The sequence below is a fragment of the Engraulis encrasicolus genome, chromosome 1 (genome assembly GCF_034702125.1).
Source record: "Engraulis encrasicolus isolate BLACKSEA-1 chromosome 1, IST_EnEncr_1.0, whole genome shotgun sequence".
NCBI lineage: Eukaryota > Metazoa > Chordata > Actinopteri > Clupeiformes > Engraulidae > Engraulis > Engraulis encrasicolus.
The window spans coordinates 51,042,278-51,061,191 of record NC_085857.1 but is presented as its reverse complement, the minus strand read 5'-3'; the positions used below and the strand labels follow the sequence as shown (position 1 = coordinate 51,061,191).

The 18,914-nt window shown below is 41.0% G+C and overlaps 1 protein-coding gene across 1 annotated transcript; it reads left to right on the top strand.

Annotated features, from left to right (window-relative positions):
* Window positions 1-2,045: 2,045 nt before the first annotated feature.
* On the top strand, window positions 2,046-8,235 carry LOC134458079 (uncharacterized). Its single transcript, XM_063210190.1, has 5 exons — window positions 2,046-2,146; window positions 2,441-2,685; window positions 6,729-6,855; window positions 7,559-7,654; window positions 8,042-8,235. Exons 1-5 carry the CDS (start codon window positions 2,083-2,085, stop codon window positions 8,233-8,235), a joined length of 726 nt encoding a protein of 241 aa, XP_063066260.1. The 5' UTR covers window positions 2,046-2,082.
* The last annotated feature ends 10,679 nt before the right edge of the window (window positions 8,236-18,914 follow it).

Below are 18,914 nucleotides of genomic sequence, written 5' to 3'. Positions count from 1 at the left end.
CTGTGATGGACAACACCTGTTGTCCTGGCTACCTAGCTGTTGCCTAGCGGTGTTCCACAACGGCACTGTTTTGTTTTGCGCAGCAACAATCTTAACATTAAATAGGCCTAAAGAAATGTCCCCGCCATGTGTGAATCATTTAAGTATATCCATATAATAAGCGGGTTAACTTTTGGCGAGTCGGTCGCTTTGTGGAATAGCAGCACTTCAGAGAGAACAAGACCCCTCCGCTCCGCGTCGGGGTCTAAAGATTCTCTCTGTCGTGCTGCTATTCCACGGTAGCGACCTTCTCGCCGAACGTTAACCCTTACTTAAATCAACACTTACAGTTTTGGTTCTATTCTTGAAGTTTTTAATTAAGACTGAACAATCCTCAAAACAATCCTCAAAATATCGCAGAACCATACTTCAAGTTTCAGTGGGACACTTTAAAGTTTTTGGTTGTCAGCAAAGATAAACAGTATTCCCGAGTATTCCCAGTATTGTCAAGGTGTGCTTTAGCTTGGAAATCCTGGGCAATTTTTTATGGGACACAAATTTGAAATCACCCCTTCCCTGCAAGCTTAATATGACTGTGATTCTTATCAAAAAGTACATAGGCCTACTTTTCACCTTTGAGACATTGGCAATTTGACAAGTAAACAAGACCATTTTTGAAATTCATTCACATTTTAAATTCTAAATTTTCTTCAGCTTATGCCCAAAGTATCTATTGAGAAAACATTCAAATCTCTTGGCCCAAATATAGCATTTATTGCAGAAGGGTACCCACGTATTCTACTCTGTTTATTATTCTTATTTTGTGAAGACATTGTGATTGTATTCTGTACCATACTACATTTATTTTATTTATAATGATAAAGAATTCTGTCTGTCTGGGAATACTGCAAGATCGTCCTTTGTTCCTACCAGCTGCTGTCTCAGCACTTTCAGAACAACTAAGAGAAAACGGACAAAGAAAAGACAAACTACAAGGAAGTGGGACTGTGTGTGTGTGTGTTTGTGTGTGTGTGTGTGTGTGTGTTTGAGTGTGAGTGTGAGTGTGTGTGTGTTTGTGTGTGCGTGCGTGCGTGCGTGTGTATGCTCAATGGACACATGGCAATTTTTGTGTTTGTGTCTTGGTGGACTCACACACACACACACACACACACACACACACACACACACACACACACACACACACACACACACACACACACACACACACACACACACACACACACACATGTGCATATGTGTCTTGGGGAAAGCCACAGCCAACCGCCCAGACAGTCGTGGTACGCCACAAAAGCAGAAGTCTCCAAATAAGGTTACGTCAGATGGCCTCTTTTTTTAAGGAGACAGGCCAGAGAAGGGGGTAATTCCCTGCAGACAAAAGCAGACGACAGACAATGTGCAGCCCCTTCCACCGTAGTATCTGTGGCATAGCAGCCTGAGACCTGAATCAACGACCGACCAAGACCTGAGCAAAAGCACCAACTTGTGGACCAAGACAGAAGACCTAAAGCAACTCCCCAGACCTGAAGAAAGCACCCGTACGAAAACCAAGACCCGGGGCAACACCCACAACCTGAACAAAAGAACAAACAAGACCCAAGACCTGAGCCCATCAACAAAGGAGGAACCAAGAACCAAGGTCCAGACCAAGACCTAATTAACCTGAATCAATACCAAAGTCCAGGGTCAAGACTCAAGACTAGAAACAAGACGCAAGACATCAGATCATCAACAACATCAAGACCTTAACCAAGAGTAAAGTAACCAAGAGACAGCAGGTAATCCAGAAGGACCCAAGAGCAAGCAATAAGAGCACAGTAGCACAAAGACAGCTTGATCTCAACACTGCAACAAACCGTTGAACCAAGAAGCCAGCAACAAAGGACTAAACCTTCAATCCCTTGGATGCTTAATTTCCTTTGGGATCAAAACCTTCTCCCATTTCACCCCCAATTTCCTTTGGGATCAATTCAGATTGTAATTGTACTCTACAACTAAACAAAAAGTCAACAAAGAACACAAGGACAAAGACCAAGGACAAGACCCAACAACGACAACAACAAAGAGGCCAAGTCTTTCAGCACTATGCATTGTGCCTTCTTTGGACTAAACCATCACCTGTCTGTAACCACCTGGCTCCTGTGCATAGGTAAGATATTTATACAATTCAAGAAGGTCGGTGTAGCCCTGTGGTTGCACAGGTGTATCATTTGTCACTCAAGTGTAAGAAAGGTCACACAGACCACCAGCAAGTAACGTTAATACAACAAGAAAGTCAGAGGATCTAAACGTTTTAAAGTGACTTTCTGGAGGAGTGGACAATGTGAGGGACCTTTCTTATACGGTACATTACATTACACTAATCTGACACTCTTACCCAAAGTGACTTATATAATAATTAAATGATAACGTATTATCTATCTTTCCCCCTCTACCCCAACAGGTTGTGCTGCAGTGGCCTCATCCCTCAGGGTCACTGCAGTGGAGGGGAGAACAGTGCTCATCAACTGTTTCCCCACCACTGATACCTCTGTCAGGGACACAGACTCAGACACAGACACTGACAGCACAGACCAGGCCAGCAGTGCCCTGTACCTCTGCAAGGGACACAGCCGCTACACCTGTCAGGACGTCTTGCGGGTCGAGGGATCGCACGTCAGGCGGGCTGACGAGAGGTTCTTGCTGAAGGTCAGCTCATAGTCAGCTTTATTGTATTGGTTACACACAGCAAAACTGGAAGTGTTATTTTGAGTTGACTTTACTGGTGTTAATTATTCTGGTGTGAATGGGAGTCACTGGGTGTTGATTGTGGTGTTACTTTAACACTGGGAGTGCTTAAAAAGCTCTGCACACTGTGTTGTTTCAAAGAGTTAACTGCCTAACACTGATTGAGAGTGACATTCCACATCCGGTTCTTTCATCTGCACAGTAAAAACTTACAAGGATTTCAGAGTAATTTACTGTGAAATCTCACAGTTAATTACTCTGATGTTCTGGTACACTATGCTACTGTGATGGTCACACGGCACACAGCAAATTAGTTTGAAATCATTGTATCACTTGCCATTTCTCACCTAACTTGCACATCACAGTATTGTACTGTGCTCTTCAAGGATAACCAGCATGCCAAAGTGATAAAGTAGGAAACATCACAGTAAACTACTGTGTGGGCGGAGAATCTATTGAATTATTAGTGCATTGGGGCACAACTTCAGTCATAGACAGGTTGGGCTCTTCATTACAATCACACCTTTCATTGACATTTTCAGCAAATTATTTCATTCTTAATGTCTTGTGATATACATGTATACACCCATCATCAGTTGACTACATGTTCCTCACTCTCTGTCAAATGACAGGAGAATGAGCTTTTATATATTGGGAGATATACATGACCATCTTCATGATGGTGGGAATATGGTCATTTTTCTTGTGTACCACTTTAAATAGTACAACCCCTACAATAAACACAGAATATAACAAGGAGTAATATTTTGAAGCACACTTAAGATATTCCATCCAGATAAATGGCTCTCCATAAGTGCATTGCATGATGGGACACGATCTGAAGCCCATATGTCCTAAGCCCCTCCCCCTCAGGTTGTACATATTGACATGAGGAAGTGAGAAAAAAGGAGATGACCAAGCATGGGAAGACATGTAGCAAACAAGAAGTTGATGACTAAATAGTTTGCTGTAAATGTCCATGAAGTCTCTGAAGGCCCAGGTTGTGTGATGTGGCAGCCTTGGCCTAATGGTTAGGAAGGTGGACTTAAATTCAGTGAGTTGCAAGTTCTAATCCCTCCAAACCCTACAGGGACAGCAACTAACTTTGTATATTTGTGTATCACTTTGAGTAAAGGCGTCAGCCCTCAACCCAACTGACATGCCTTCCCATTGAACTTTCGCCCACTTCAAGTGTGTAACAATATCTTACTGTGAACTCACAGGGAGTTACTGGCTACTAATTGCATTCATTTCACAGTAACATACTGTGACATTCTGCCATAATTTGTTACTGTGAAATCCAGAGAGACTTTTCGTCATATCACAGTTAACTACTGTGCGGTTATAACAGGTGCTTCGTGGCTCTAGGCCATGATTGGGTGCATTATGTGGCTGCCTTGGCCTAATGGTTAGGGAGGTGAACTTAAGATCAGAGAGTTGCAGGTTCTAATCCCTCCTAACCCGACATTACCCTAGGGACAGTAACCAATATTGTATATCTGTATGTCACTTTGGGTTGCTCCTGGCCATGATTGATTGTAATTACTAATTGCCAGGCCTAATTAGAAGAAGGTCTATGATTGGAAATGTTGCTGGTTCTGCTTCCAATAAATTAAGTTGCAACCAATGTGCTACACAAACACTTTCTTAAGTTGGCACCTGCTAATGCCTTTGGCTTGGATGTGCACGCCAAAACTCCAGCATCCAATTTTAAATCAGAATATTGCCACCTAGTAAACAAAATTAGGCTATCTTGTGAAGTGCCATTGCACAATTGAAAGTCAAATGCTGCATGACATGATTGACATTGCCTACCATCAACCAGGAACAATGGTAGTGCCCAATCAATCTGTCAATTAGTACCTGACCTCACTTGAGTACATAGGACTGTTACAAGTTCATTGAATTACTACCTGCAGCTGCCACATGCCTGATTACTCTGGTCACATGGTTAACTTTCACCTCTATATAAACTCAGACTGTCACAATGCTTGAGTTGCTTTCCTAAATGACTGGTTCGCTGGCTCTCTGTCCGGCTTGTTGGTTAGTGAGCTAACTGACCGACCAACTGACTGTTTGTTGGCCAGCTGGTTGGCTGGCTAACTGACTCTTTTGGTTGACTGGATGGCTGGTTTGTTAGCTGGCTAGCCATACAGCTGACTTGTTTGTTGGTTAGTTGGCTGACTAAATGAGTGTTAGTTGGTTAGCTGGCTCTTTGGCTGGCTAGCTGACAACTGACTCTTTTGGTTGGCCGGTGGACTGGTTTGTTGGCTGGCTAGCTATTTAGTTGGTAGTGAGTATTATGGTAGCGGGTATCCTTTTTGGAGGGTTGCTTACTTGATCAAGAAATTTCAGGTTTGTCTAATTATGCTCAACCAGAGTATTCTATGTACACTGGTTAATGAACTATCATCCAGGAGACTACAACTATCAAATGGTAATAATATTGCACATATTGCAGATGCTTGAGATTCTCTGTGGTCATGGATAGTTCTGTCTATCGATTCAATAGAGCAGTGTGATGAGCTGGTTCCATGCCACAGTTGTCTCAGTCATGGTGGGGAATGGGAGGTGCCACAATTTAATAATTTAATTTAGATTGTATATTTCATGTACTGTATGTAAATGTGCACTCAACGCAGTACAGAATCTGAACATTTTAGAAAAAGCAGTATTTATTGTATAACATAACACCAATTAGTGTTACATGGTAACCCCTATAGTGAGTTGAGCTAAGCTAATTCAACACTCAAATGTGTTAAAAATAGAACACTGTGGGTGTTCAGATGTTTCACTTAAAGTGAAAAGCTTTAACACTAATTGGTAAGGAATTCAACACTCAAATGTGTTAAAAATAGAGCACTGTGGGTGTTAAGATGTTAACACATAAAGTGAAAAATTGGTGTGAAAAATACACTAGAATAGAGTTAAAATGTAACACTGTGGGTGTTAAAGAAGTAACACTGAAATAGAGTTAAACTATTTACACTATCCATAGTGTTGATTTAACTCGGAACCGGTGAGCATTATATAAACTCAGGAAAAGTGTTAAATTTAACTCTATGGGAGTTGATTTAACACCGGCCGATTTGCTGTGCATGGGGTTGTTTTGGGTAGGGTGCGCACATCCAAAAACACTTGTTGCAGGTGCCAGACAAAAAAATCAGATAGTTGAAAAAGGTAGGTCTGCACACTGCCGATAAGCTCCAAAAATAAACTTTATTATTTACAATGCAACGTTTCGATCTGGATCTTCATCAGGCATCGGCAGTGTGCAGACCTACCTTTTTCTACTACAACTGGGGTTCCCAACATTTTCATTACAAGTTTGGGCACACTTGAAATCTTCACAGATGTCCGGTGTCCAACCCTGCCCAATACACAACTCAAATGAATCGTCAACTACAACACTGCAACAAATATTATTCAGATTTTTTTTGGGGGGGGGGGAAATCAGGACCGACTTGGACTACCTTCATGCACCACCAGTGTGCCACAGTCCATAGTTTGACAATCACTGGGTTAGACCGATACCCTTAGTTACACCAATACCCATTTGGACCAATGTGGGGTGAGTGCCTCGCACCTTAGCGCTTACCTGCTAATTGAGGATTGAGAATCTCATTTGAAAAACAACTTCCTAACCCCAGTGGTTTGCAAACAGGAAATCGGGACTCCTAGTGGGGTTGCAGAGGTTCTGCAGGGGGGTCTCGGACCAATGGAAAACCACAAGTTAACACCTGTGATAATTCCATAAATTGGTTAGTAACTGTAATCACTTGTATGGTTAATGGATTTATTGGCTTCATAGCAATTCAAAGCAATTTTAATAGACAAACAATTAATGGAAAATCTAGCTATATTAAAATAGAATTAAAAAGAATATGGAGAGTGGGAGTCATAAAATATTCTTAGTTCCACTTGGGGGTCCTCGCAGAAGAAGTTTGGGAACTACTGCATTTGGCCGTGGCTATTCTCAACCTAAAATATTTTTTCACACACAGCCTGCAGCGGGAGTACCGTTGGTGGTCCTGATTACAGACGCCCAGCTTAGCGATTCGGGAACCTACTGGTGTGGACTTCATAGGAGCAAGCGGTTTACTGAGTATGAAGAGATTCATCTGTATGTTGGTGAGTGTACTGGAATAAAACATTTTGAGAGAGAGAGAGAGACAGAGAATGGGGGGCCCTTGTGCATTGCAACCCTTTTTCCGGAAAATATGCTGCGCGTGCAGAATATACACATGCAGATGGCTTAGTTGTAGGAGAGAGAGAGAGAGAGAGAGAGAGAGACAGAGAGACAGAGACAGAGAAAGATGAATGGGGAGGGTGAGTGAGTGTATTGGCGAAAAGCAGAAGTGTAGAGTTGGGCAATACCCAGATGGCACATTGACGTCTTTGAATGAAGAAAAGATGCCTCAGTGACCAGTGACTAACTGTGATTTAAACACCTTGTGTCTGGGGCAGAACATATCAACAAAAAGAAACGCACATGGCAGGAAAATTGGGTTGCCTTTCTTGAAAGCATAGTTGTTAGTCAGTTAGCTGCTTGGATAGTTGTCCATGGGTAATTGTATTGCAAACAACCAATTTGTAGTGTAGGTCTAGGGTGCATTTTTCGAAACCATCGTCGCTAAACCTACGCAGTCGCTGCAGACTGGGCACCTCCTCAGCCATGAATGGGATAAGGAGTGAGACAATGGGATTTGAACCCTCTGATCTAAAGCCAATCTCCATAACCATTTGGCCATGATTGTCCCATAATACTGACAAATAATTTAACAGTTTAAAATATGCCTGCATGTTAACCTGGTGACTTTTATTCAACTTTTAGCTCCCAAGACTGACAGAAGTGACACCACGTCAATCACAGCTACACCTGCTGTGGCGAAACAACAACAAACAACATCGGCACCCAGTGTCACAACAGGTAATTACAGTTGTATATCTTGTTCGACATGCTTCACACAAGTTTCATTTTATCATGAAATTATCTTTTTATCCTTCAGTTTTAGATTAAAATATACTGATTTTGCCTCTTTTATTATTATTCTGTCTATACATTTTATTATTCTGTCTATATCTTATTTATATATTATCATAATATGATTTGGGGACACGGTTGGTCTGATAAAGCTTTAGAGTTCGAAGATTTCCCTTTTTTAACCATTATTCCTTACTTGAATCCCATTCTAATTCCTAAATAATGCTGTGTTTGTGATTTCATAATTCTTGTATGAGAGAAGTATGTCTGCATTTGTACTTGTATTCATTTATGCGATTGAAGAACGTCTTTGTTTGCTTTGATGTTCCACAGGCCTTCCCATCAACATCATTCTGTCTCTTTTGGTGGTGGCAGCTTTTGTGCTTGGGGTGATATTCCTGGTGTTGCACAGAAACTTGGGCAAACACAAAGCTGGTGAGCTAACTACAACCAGTGCATCTAGGAAAAGAAAAGTGCAACAATGCCACAAAGCAATGATTTGGCAGACTGTTAGTCATACTACATGAAGTTTTATGTTTTGAATGTTATTGATTTGCTTACATTACATTGTGATATTAAACTGTCTCTATTTTTCCTACCCTTTTTTCTTTTTAGTGAAATGCCTGTCGAATGCAGAGGACAATTCAAAAAACATATTTGTGAGTATTTTTTTCAATTGTACTGAGCCCTCTATAATATATGAAGTTATGATTTAATTATTTATTTCAGAGCATGATGGTTTTGATTTTTTTTTTTTAAATTCATAGCCGATCGCGGACTATGAGAACACTGCATTTTATGCAGGGGACAACAGCACCAAGTTGAAAACATTCTACCACAACACCAACGAAATAGAAGAAAACTACCTAACCCTGATCACAAACACCATCGAACCTGATGCAGTTTACCAGAGCCTGAACCCCAACACCATCCAACCTGATTCAGTCTACCAGAGCCTGAACTCCAACAGGACCTCCACAACCTCTGTATATGCCAACTGTTAGCTCCCCAATAAAATGGTTGTATGGGAAAACTGATCAAAAGTCAGAAGTACATATCCACTGTAAATAAAAAAAATGTTTTTTGTTTCATTCTTTTTTGTTTGATTGTTTGTTCTTTAATGCCATTATAAACAGTTGTAACAAGATAGGCCACATAGAAGTGTTATTTTTAAACTTTTTTTTCTACCTTGTGTTATTTATTGCTTTTTTAAAATAAAGAAATAAACTTGCTACAGACATGTTCATTCCATTGTATTCAGGTGACATTGAAGTTCTTTAGGTCTTACATACTGGCTTACATACTGTAGATGTGAAGATGAATGAGGATTTAACAACAAATTGAAAATATATTTTACACTTACCGTATTTGAAAAGTTTTTATTACACACTTCTTACAGTCATAGTGTATTCACACTGTGCTAGCTAGAGAATGACCCAAACGCTCTAATTCCTCTTATTGTATTTCTGCTTCTACAGTAGACAAGCAGGGTTTGACAGTTTTTTTCTTAATCATCATACATCTATGAAGTGCAAAAGCCAAAAAACATCCACGGGGTAAAAGCTCTGGGTAAACTGGGTACACACTGGGTAAGGCCCCCTCCGGCACCGCATCCTTAATCGTGCCCCACCCCTCATCTTAAAAGACAAAACAAGAAATCGCCCCCCAAAAAGCACATAATTGCAGATAAAAGCAGGCCGTTGCCCAAATCAGCAATCTGCCAAAGTGGCTGGTGAGACTGCATTCATTTCTAGCCAGTAGGCGCGTCTTGTCACCAGGCTAGGCAGGCAGCCGCTTCGGGCCCCCAAGCCACTATTGTGTGTGAACAACAACTCACACTTCAAACAAGTGGCGATTTTGGTTCAAATGCTCATTGTTTTAGTTTTTTCGCTTGGGGCCCCAGGTGACCCCAGAATCGCCTCTGCCGACAGGGTATTGGTTAAAGTTCCTGGAACAGTGTAGGGTTAAGTATCCTTACTTGAGGGCACCTCACTCTTGGAATGAGATAAGGAGTGGAAGGATTGGATTCGAACCAGCAACCCTCTTATCTAAAGCTCACCTCCTTATCCTATAGGTCATGACTGCCCCAAGTTTTATAAGCATTTAGCTTGTTGGCTGGTGCCAATGCTAAGCCCTAGACGACAAGAGTTCTATGTTTCAGTGGAATCTAGGACCATTTTTCAAAATCAAGGACTACTCTTGACTGACACAAATAGCCCTTAAAATAACAAAAGAACACAGAGCAAATCCCTCCTACTGAAGACTATCATACAGAGAGTCAGACTGACTGGACTGTGAGTCTGTGAGTCTGTGGTAGAGGGGACTCTGCAACCCAGTACTGGGCCTGGTGGCTGTACTGTCGTGGAGGGAGTGACTCCCTGTTCTGAACCTTGTGGCCCCGTCATGAAGGTGAAGGGGAATGTCAGTACCCGACCCAGCGTTACCATCGTGAGGGTGGAGGGTGAGGTAGCTAGTGCTGGATGCAGTAGCACCATCGAGAAGGTGGAGGGTGTGACACCCAGTGTCAGATGTGATAGCACTGTCAAGAGGGTGGAGGGTGTGGTAGATGGCATCAGCAGGACGAGATGAGGTGGAGGAGCGTAGGGTCTCGTAGTGAGACCTGGGACCGGTGCTGGTACTGGCAAGACTGGTGGCTGGGTCGGAGGAGGGCTCAGGACTGACGCTGGAGCTGGAGGTAGGGGGATACTGGAGTGTGGCCCTTACTTCAGGGATAGTCACATTGACATACCCCTCAGTTTCCTAAATGTGAAAAGACGCAATGTACATAATATGTTACTTTGTCATTTTTTATTATATTATTTTGTTTTTCATGTTAGCGAGGACACAAACTATACATTTTAATTCCCTCATATTTCAATCTATAGTCTTGGATTAGTTGAAAATCACTAGAGAGGAGAAAAAAAACTTTTCAATCACAAGGAAAATGACAAGCAATTAAGTTGCAATTCTGAGTAAGTGTATTTGTTTGAAATAATTCAAACGACGTCAACAGCTAAACATCTCTGTAAATAAAATAGTCATTGCGGACCCCAATGATAAAGGACCACAAATCCCAGAAAGCCTTGCTCTCACCTCTCCACTTCCTGATTGAATCGAATTGACGTTGCTGTAAATTGCACCATTCTTGTAGTCGTCATTCCCAGAGGACCCAGTAAGAAAGAAAATAATAATATATTATTGTATTATATTAGCCATTACATAGCCATTGCGTAGTGAAGAAATTCACTTCGGGGTATAGTAGAACATAAGTATGGGCCATTATCAAGCTTTATTAACACATATTAACACGTAGTAAATAATGAGCTAATTTTAAGTAAAACAATTGCAAATCTTTGTAAATGCCAGTCATGGATGTTTTGCCTCCGAAGAACAAAAGGCATTAACCAGATGAAATGTTATTAAATGTCTTGTTTACAATTCATGATTATTTACAAAAATAATTTCTAGCACTTTTTTAAAGCTTTATAATAAAGGGAAAAAACTTTGTTTTTTGTGCTGTAATGGTTACACTTACAATTCCTCCTGACAGGCTTTTGGGTAGAGTGGTTCTGGGCCTTCTGGAAAACGCTGGTAGATAAATAAACAAAAGAAAGAGAAAAGTCTGCTATTCTATATCTAGTAAAGCAAGGTAAAACAAAGGTAAGAATTATGACTAAAGTGACAAGATAATTATGAATAGCAATTTCACATTTGATTTATGCATGCATACATTTGTGAATATTCAGACTACGTCTAGGAATACCTTCATGTGTACATTCAGACATACAGTAGGGTATTTGTACGTATATAGTGCTATACAGTACCTTGAACTCTGCGGCAGGCTTGTGTAGTAATGGCGGCAGCTGTCATCAGACAGACAGCTGATATTCCTGCCACACCTGCTGAATTATGGGTAATAAACATCAGGGTAAAGAAGAGGTTACAATTATTATCATGACAACATCACCAAGTTGGATGATGCTAGCACTTAACACCTAGGCTAAATCCCATTAGGCCTACTTATTTCTACCCCTACCCCTACGCCTTCCCCTTGGCCCTCGTCGCGCCAAACGGAGCTGTAAGGCATAGGGCTTGAAACGCAACCCCTACGAATTGAGATAGCCCTTCAACTATCAAGGAATGACACCCATACCATTCGAAAAACAGCCTCTCGATATTGCTTGCAAAACCTCCATGACTTCCATGCATTGTGTTGATGTTAATGGCGGTGAAAAGGGCCATTACACTTTGGGACAATGTTACACTTAGTACAATGGAATAATTATTACCACTAAATTGCGGCGAAAATACATAAACTTGTGTGCTGTTTTGAGTGCTGCGGCTTGCCGCCAATTTTTAAAGGCATTTTCAATGCATTCAGGGAAATCTGTCGTAGCCCTCTGTGTGGAGTGTGGTGTCAGAAAATCTCCGTTTGGAGGAGTGGAAAGCCCTTTGCCTTTCTCCTACCCCTCTGTCTTAACGTGAATTGAGACGCCACTACCCCTTCAGGTGGACGCGCAAAACGGAGGGGAAGTGGAAAGGCGTAGGGCCAAGGGGTGTATGTACTGGGATTCAGCATTAGGCCTATACCATAACTGAAAACATAAGAATGCAGTATGTTTTTTGTGTTGACTTCTACCTCTTTAAAAGTAATATTTCAAGGTTAAAAGAAGTTAAATTCATGAGGAAAATGGAGGCTTTAAAGTTATGATGATGACGATGATGATGAAACCAAGTTTCATACTGTTAGCACTTAACACTAACTGAACTAACTGTGTTTCTTTTTTGCTAACTTCAACTCCTTTAGCCTGTCGAGGCAAGGTTGTTAACAGAATGGTAATGATCCACATTGTAATATATTCACATATTAACATTGTGCATCATGACTGAGGCAACAAGAAATGCTACAATGTTAGAATAAGTTAAATTGATGATGATGATGATGATGATGATGATGATGATGATGATGATGATGATGGTTGTCACTGACCTAATGGTGACATTGGTGAAGTAGTTGAACTTGAGGCCTTTGAAGGTACAGCAGCTGTTGTTTTCGAATGTGGACGGTTAACACTAGCAGATTCTAAAGGGCAACAAAAAAAAGATGGGGAGTGAGTATGAAGTTATTAAAATAAAAGGTAATTTCATCATCATGGTTACATTGAACAGTGCTCCATTAACTGAAATCAGGAGGTAATAAATAATCAATGGCATAAGTGAGTAGCAGAATAAAGGGGTGTTGTTGATGACTACACTGGCCTTGGATGCTGTTGCTGGGGGTGAGATTCATATAACCTTCCGTTCATTCAGTTGAAGACTTGCTCAAAACTAACACTAGGGAGCAGTGCAGAACAGATTAGTTTGTGTTTTTGGAGAAAAGATGAATGTATAAGTACTTCATACTTATTCAAATTTGAATAGGATAGGATACAGCTGAGAGAGGGGTAGTTGCCATTGAGGGGAATTAGTCAATTTTATTTTTCAATTCTAAGCGGTGCAATGCCAGGCTTATGATGGTTTCAAGGGGGCATTGGCATGCTTTTGATGAGGTCAAGGGAGTGCTTGTTCAAAAAAAGATTGAGAACCCACTGATGTAGACAACTGCTCACCTTGACTGTCGAGCACGTGCAGTGTGATATAGTGGAATGGAGAATAGGCCGCACCTGGGTTGGCCCCACACCTGTATTCTCCAGCATCCTCCATGCTCAGATTACCTATACAGTATGAGAGAGAGAGAGAGAGAGAGGGAGAGAGAGTGTTTGTGTAGAGGTACCTGGTCACCCACCATCACAACACAACTGTGAATTCACTCAGTAAAGGTGTGCGTGTGTGTGTGTGTGCGTGTGCGTGGGTACGTGTGTGTGTGTGCAAGAGTACATGTGTCTGTATGTGTTTTCACCTATGGTCACTGTCACCACACCACTTTGTAGGTCATCACTCAGTGTATATTTTCCCAGTGACACCTCTATATTCTCCCCAGCAGGGGGCGTCTGTAAGACAGTAGACAACCACATAAACATGATAGATAGACAAACATACATATAGACAAACAAGATAATTATACGAGTCAAATAGACTGACAGGTACATTGATTAAGTCCAAAAAAGGAAGGAAAAAGGAGAGGCACTCTGAGATTTGAGAAAAATATTAAAAAGCCTTTAATTTAACATGGCAAATTCAGTTTAAAAGCACATGAGCCTACGCGTTGCGGCCATATTTGAAAAATCAGATGCATACACATACACACACACACACACATGGCTCGCACACACACACGCACGCACACACACACACACACACACACACACACTATTATATTTGCTATAATTCACTATAATATTTGGACCCACAAAAGACCTACAGCGGGCGTCGTCTGGATGAGTGACTCTAAGTATCCAGGCCGTTCCCTCCGCAGGTATTTGGGGGTATGTCTGAACCCCTTCATGAAGGTGCATCTGATGGACACCTCGCCTCCTGTCACCCCCGAAACCTCCAGGAGATCACCCATAACAGGCCAACACATTGCTAATGAACAGAAACAGAAAGAGCATTTGTAGTACAACAGTGTTTCTCAAAGTGGGGCAGGTGCCTTCATAGTGGGGTGCGGAGGTCTTGCAGGGGTATTTTTCTGTTTTTCGGTAATACAATGATGATGATGATGAATATGATGATGATAATGATGATATTGACTGTCTAGCTTTGCCCTCTACTCACAAAAAAGTGATTTACAGTCAATCCGGAAAGTATTCACAGCGCTTCACTTTTTTCACATTTTATTATCTCACAGCCTTATTCCAAATACTACAGATGAATCTCTGTTGTCAATATCCTACACAAATTATTCCATTATGACCATGTGAAAAACAAGTTGTCTTGACAGTTTTGAGAATTTATAAAAATAAAAAACAAAGAAATCATTTTTACAAAAGTATTCACAGCGTTTGCTTACAGTAATACTTTGTAGAACCACCTTTGGCAGCAACTACATTCATTTTTTCATTTCGAAATAAAAAGGGATTAAAAGGGACATCATCTGTGTTTTTTGCTTTAGATGGCGTCAAGCATGTGTGGTGGTAAACAAGTGAGTTTTACACAAAAAGTGCATCATCTGACTAGTCAAGCATGGTTGTGGGACTAACATGGTTTGACGATGTATGGATGCCGTCAACATTGGAAATCTGAATTACACCTAAAGAAGCATGCATGTCAATATGCACTGTGACTACAGAAGCAGATCATGATACTCTCCATAGGATTTCATTCAAAACTCACACCCATCTATTTTAGCCAGGTGCAGACTCAAAATGTACAATTTCAATGTACTGAAAGGTTGAATTTAAAAATGAAATATGAATGTAGTTGCTGTAAAAGGTGGTTCTACAAAGTATTAAGCAAAGGCTGTGAATACTTTTGTAAAAAAAAAATACTTTTTTATTTTTATAAATTCTCAAGACTGTTAAGACAACTTGTTTTTCACATGGTCATAATGGAATAATTTGTGTAGGATATTGACAACAGAGATTCATTTGTAGCATTTGGAATAAGGCTGTAAGATAATAAAATGTGGAAATGTGCTGTGAATACTTTCCGGATTGACTGTAAGTCAGAAATGTTTTCCGTCATTGACCCTCAAAGGTGCAATAAGCCACCAGCTACTACAAGATCCCTCTCACCCCATGATTTGTAGCCTATACATGATCGCATTTTGTTTTAATCACACTTCTTGTTTACAGCTCTTCTATTAACTCCACACTCTGTATTTCCAAGGTATATGTCCGGGTTGCACATCTCCTAAAATAGGCTTGTTAAATGTAATGCAGTGATGATGCTAGGATGAGAAGAAAAAAAAATAACGAAGCCTTACCTGTGATAATGATGAAACTGGTACTGAGCAAAGTCATCATCTTCATTGTGTTTCCCTTTCAGACCCTTATTGAGGTGTGATGTGTCCACAAAGAGCATTAAACGGGCAAGTGATGGTTCCTCCGGTGATACAAGGACACGTTTGTGGCTTTCAGCTGGTGTGTGTGTGTGTGTGTGTGTGTGTGTGTGTGTGTGTGTGTGTGTGTGTGTGTGTGTGCGTGCGCGCGTGTGTGCGCGTATGTGCGTGTGTGTGGGAGGAGAGAGAGAGAGAGAGAGAGAGAGAGAGAGTCTGTGTCTATGTCTGTGAGTCTGTAGGGACTCTGTTGAGGTGATTGCTGTGCATATCTCTTACTGTATTTTTCTGTGGGCACTCATATCCTTTGAGATGGGTTTATTCACACCAAACACATACACTTCCTGCCCTCTCATGTCTGTTGGTAGACATCATGGCCATCACTGTTGAACTGATGGAGGTTATGATAGTGTGGTGTGTGTGTGTGTGTGTGTGTGTGTGTGTGTGTGTGTGTGTGTGTGTGTGTGTGTGTGTGTGTGTGTGTGTGTCTTTGCGTGCATGGACAACTGCCTAGACATACTTTGAAACACTGTGAAACTGTTATTTGATTATCATCTGTGCTGACCTACAGAGTGTAATGTGCATGCAGCTGATCATATCAGCCAATATATGCCCGAATGGCCTCATTTCACATCAACACCTTTGCTCACGTGAAAATAAATGAATGCAGTAAAAAAAATGCTTGTATTCCTTTAATACTTTTGTAACAAAAACAATGGCACATTTAAAGGGACACTGTGCAGGAAATGGACAAGAAAGGTACTGCAGCTATGCTGCTCATTGAAACTGGGCTGCCTATTGCCAAATTTGATCTTTACATGAAAGTTTACTAAGTAATAAACAAATATTTTCTAGTATGGTCCAAGTACAGTCATTTTTGCAGCTGAAAATGGCTATTTTTGGAAATTCAAAATGGCGGACCATGGGGAAGATCCCCCTTTCCATGTATGAAAAGTACAATTTTTCCAGTCATAGTGAGTACTTACAATTTGATTGTGATTCATGAAAAAGGTAACATTAGTGAATGGGCAGCATGAATTCTGGAAATAAACAACTAAAAATCCTACACAGTGTCCCTTTAAAGAAAATCGTATCTCTATATTGCTTTCTTTATTTACTTGAAACAGGAACGTTTACTTTTTGCATAAGAATGATATGGGCACAATTACACTTTCCAGAGCACACTTTCAACATAGAACACACAAAGTCTCGACCAGCAAGACCAAACAACTTTTTAACAAACGTGATGAGCATAAATTGTTTAATGCATGTTATTGAAGTATTAATTCAAATATGATGAAAAGGATTAATACTATAGTGAAATGAATAATGAAGGACAGTATCATGCACTCTCTCATAGGGTCCAACTCAAACTATTTCTAGTTTCTAAACCCATTTCGTTCTTCTCGCTTATGACCTCTTGCATCGTTGTTGGCCCGTAGCCATGGAGAAAGTAATTAAGTTTCCCCACTGACAGACCAACTTTTGGAGGGCCTTCCACCATTCAATATCCTGATTGCAAATGAGAAAATGACCATTGAATCATGTTTTTACAAGATATTGAATAAAACTGTGATCATCAATCATGGGCGTAGATTTGGGTAGGGACGGTCGTGACATGTCACAACCAATATTCAAGAGATATAAAATAGTCCCTACCAATATTTGCCCTATTAATAAAACAAAAAAACTAAATAAATAAACGAAAATCTACATTGATTAGTTTAATATTTCAGTAGGGCCATACTACGCAGTGGTAGCATTAATTTTAAAAACATTATGAATTAGCAGTTATGATATAAGAGATTCATCTGTTTATTCTGAGCTATGACGACCCATGTCGCTATTGGCTACATCAGACGTACCGGGCGGCAAAGGTAGCCACGCGGAAGCGTGGTCCATGGTGCTGAAAGTGAATGCATCTCTCGGGCAAACGTGTTTACTTCTTAGTTTGACATTTATAATGAGCCTCAGAGAAATTCTCGCCTCCAAAAAACAAAACAAAAGGACGACTGACACAAGAAGTTATTTCGCTACCTCGACAGTAAGTAGGCCTAGTCTACAGTGGATCCATCAGTTCGATAGCCTATTCATATTACGCAACGCATTTGTTCTATGGTTTTGCCTTCAGCTAAGTGTTATATCTCCTCCCCTCTTTTTCGAGTGCAAGTTTTAACTGTCTGTAGGCCTATAGCCAACAAAGCCCTGGCAGGTATGCAATAAACACGGGAATGATAAAAGTCAAGGAAAGATGTTGGTGATGGTTCCCGTTGTAATTAGTTAGTTAGGCTACTTACAGACATCCCAAGTTCCAAAAACTAATTTCAGGGAGATACTTATCGACCCTAGACACCCCCGACAACCAAACAACATTAGTACACGCATTAACGCGTGTATATTCATGTCCTTTATATCGTCCAGTCTGCATAGAACATCTGCCTACTATTTTTCCAAGGACTTTTGCAGGGCGTCCCAGTGCTCGCGCAAAACACGGCACGCATGCCGCACGAGTCATTATCTTTCTCTGTCCCGCATTGCCAATTGGAAAAAAAGCTACCTTGCATAGTCTAAAATCAGGGAGATTTTATCTGACTCGCAGGAATTGGGGATCCGCTATCTATCAGGGAGACTTGGGATGTAGGCTAGTTAGTTGCTGTGGCCTGGTGGTTATAAAGCTTGCTATAGCCTAGTTGTTGTCACGAATTAATGAAAACTCTGCATGAGTCAGACGACATGCAAGCCAAGTGCAGGTTAAGTATCTGCTTTTTTTTATCACCACGTAGTTTTTGAAGTGTTCTTGAACTGTTCTGCTGAGTAGCCCATGACTGTGTCTGGTTTTATACATAGGTTCACCATGTTTGTAAACACAATGTTATGAGGAGGGGCAAGACACTGGCAGCCAACCACATGAACTATTTTTTTTGACCGACAGGCAGCAGTTTCCAACAATTAAAGGTTGAGTTGTGGGCAGCTAGGTTCACAGGGCGAAAGCAAAATTTAAAACCCATGTATACAAAGGATATGAAGTTATGGTTGGGGTGGGGGGGACTGCAGTAAGCCAATACGGTGCCCCCAGGCACTATATGTCACTGGTGACCCCTTCATAAACGATGTTCGTTAAATCTGTGTCTTGTGGTGCCCCCTCACTGGTCAAAAAGGGTTGGTGCTCCAGGGCACTGTGTTACGGTTTTTTTTTTTTGGGTGGAAGTTTAAGGTCCTACCAAAGCTTACAGCAAACCTACGCCCTTGTATCAATGACGTCTTTCCGCA

Excerpts from the sequence above, each read along its gene's own strand:
- LOC134458079 (XM_063210190.1), top strand. The coding sequence starts at position 2,083 with ATGCATTGTGCCTTCTTTGGACTAAACCATCACCTGTCTGTAACCACC. Across the intron at positions 2,147-2,440 it reads CACCTGGCTCCTGTGCATAG|GTTGTGCTGCAGTGGCCTCA; the intron begins GTAAGATATTTA and ends CTACCCCAACAG. Across the intron at positions 2,686-6,728 it reads ACGAGAGGTTCTTGCTGAAG|CCTGCAGCGGGAGTACCGTT; the intron begins GTCAGCTCATAG and ends TTTCACACACAG.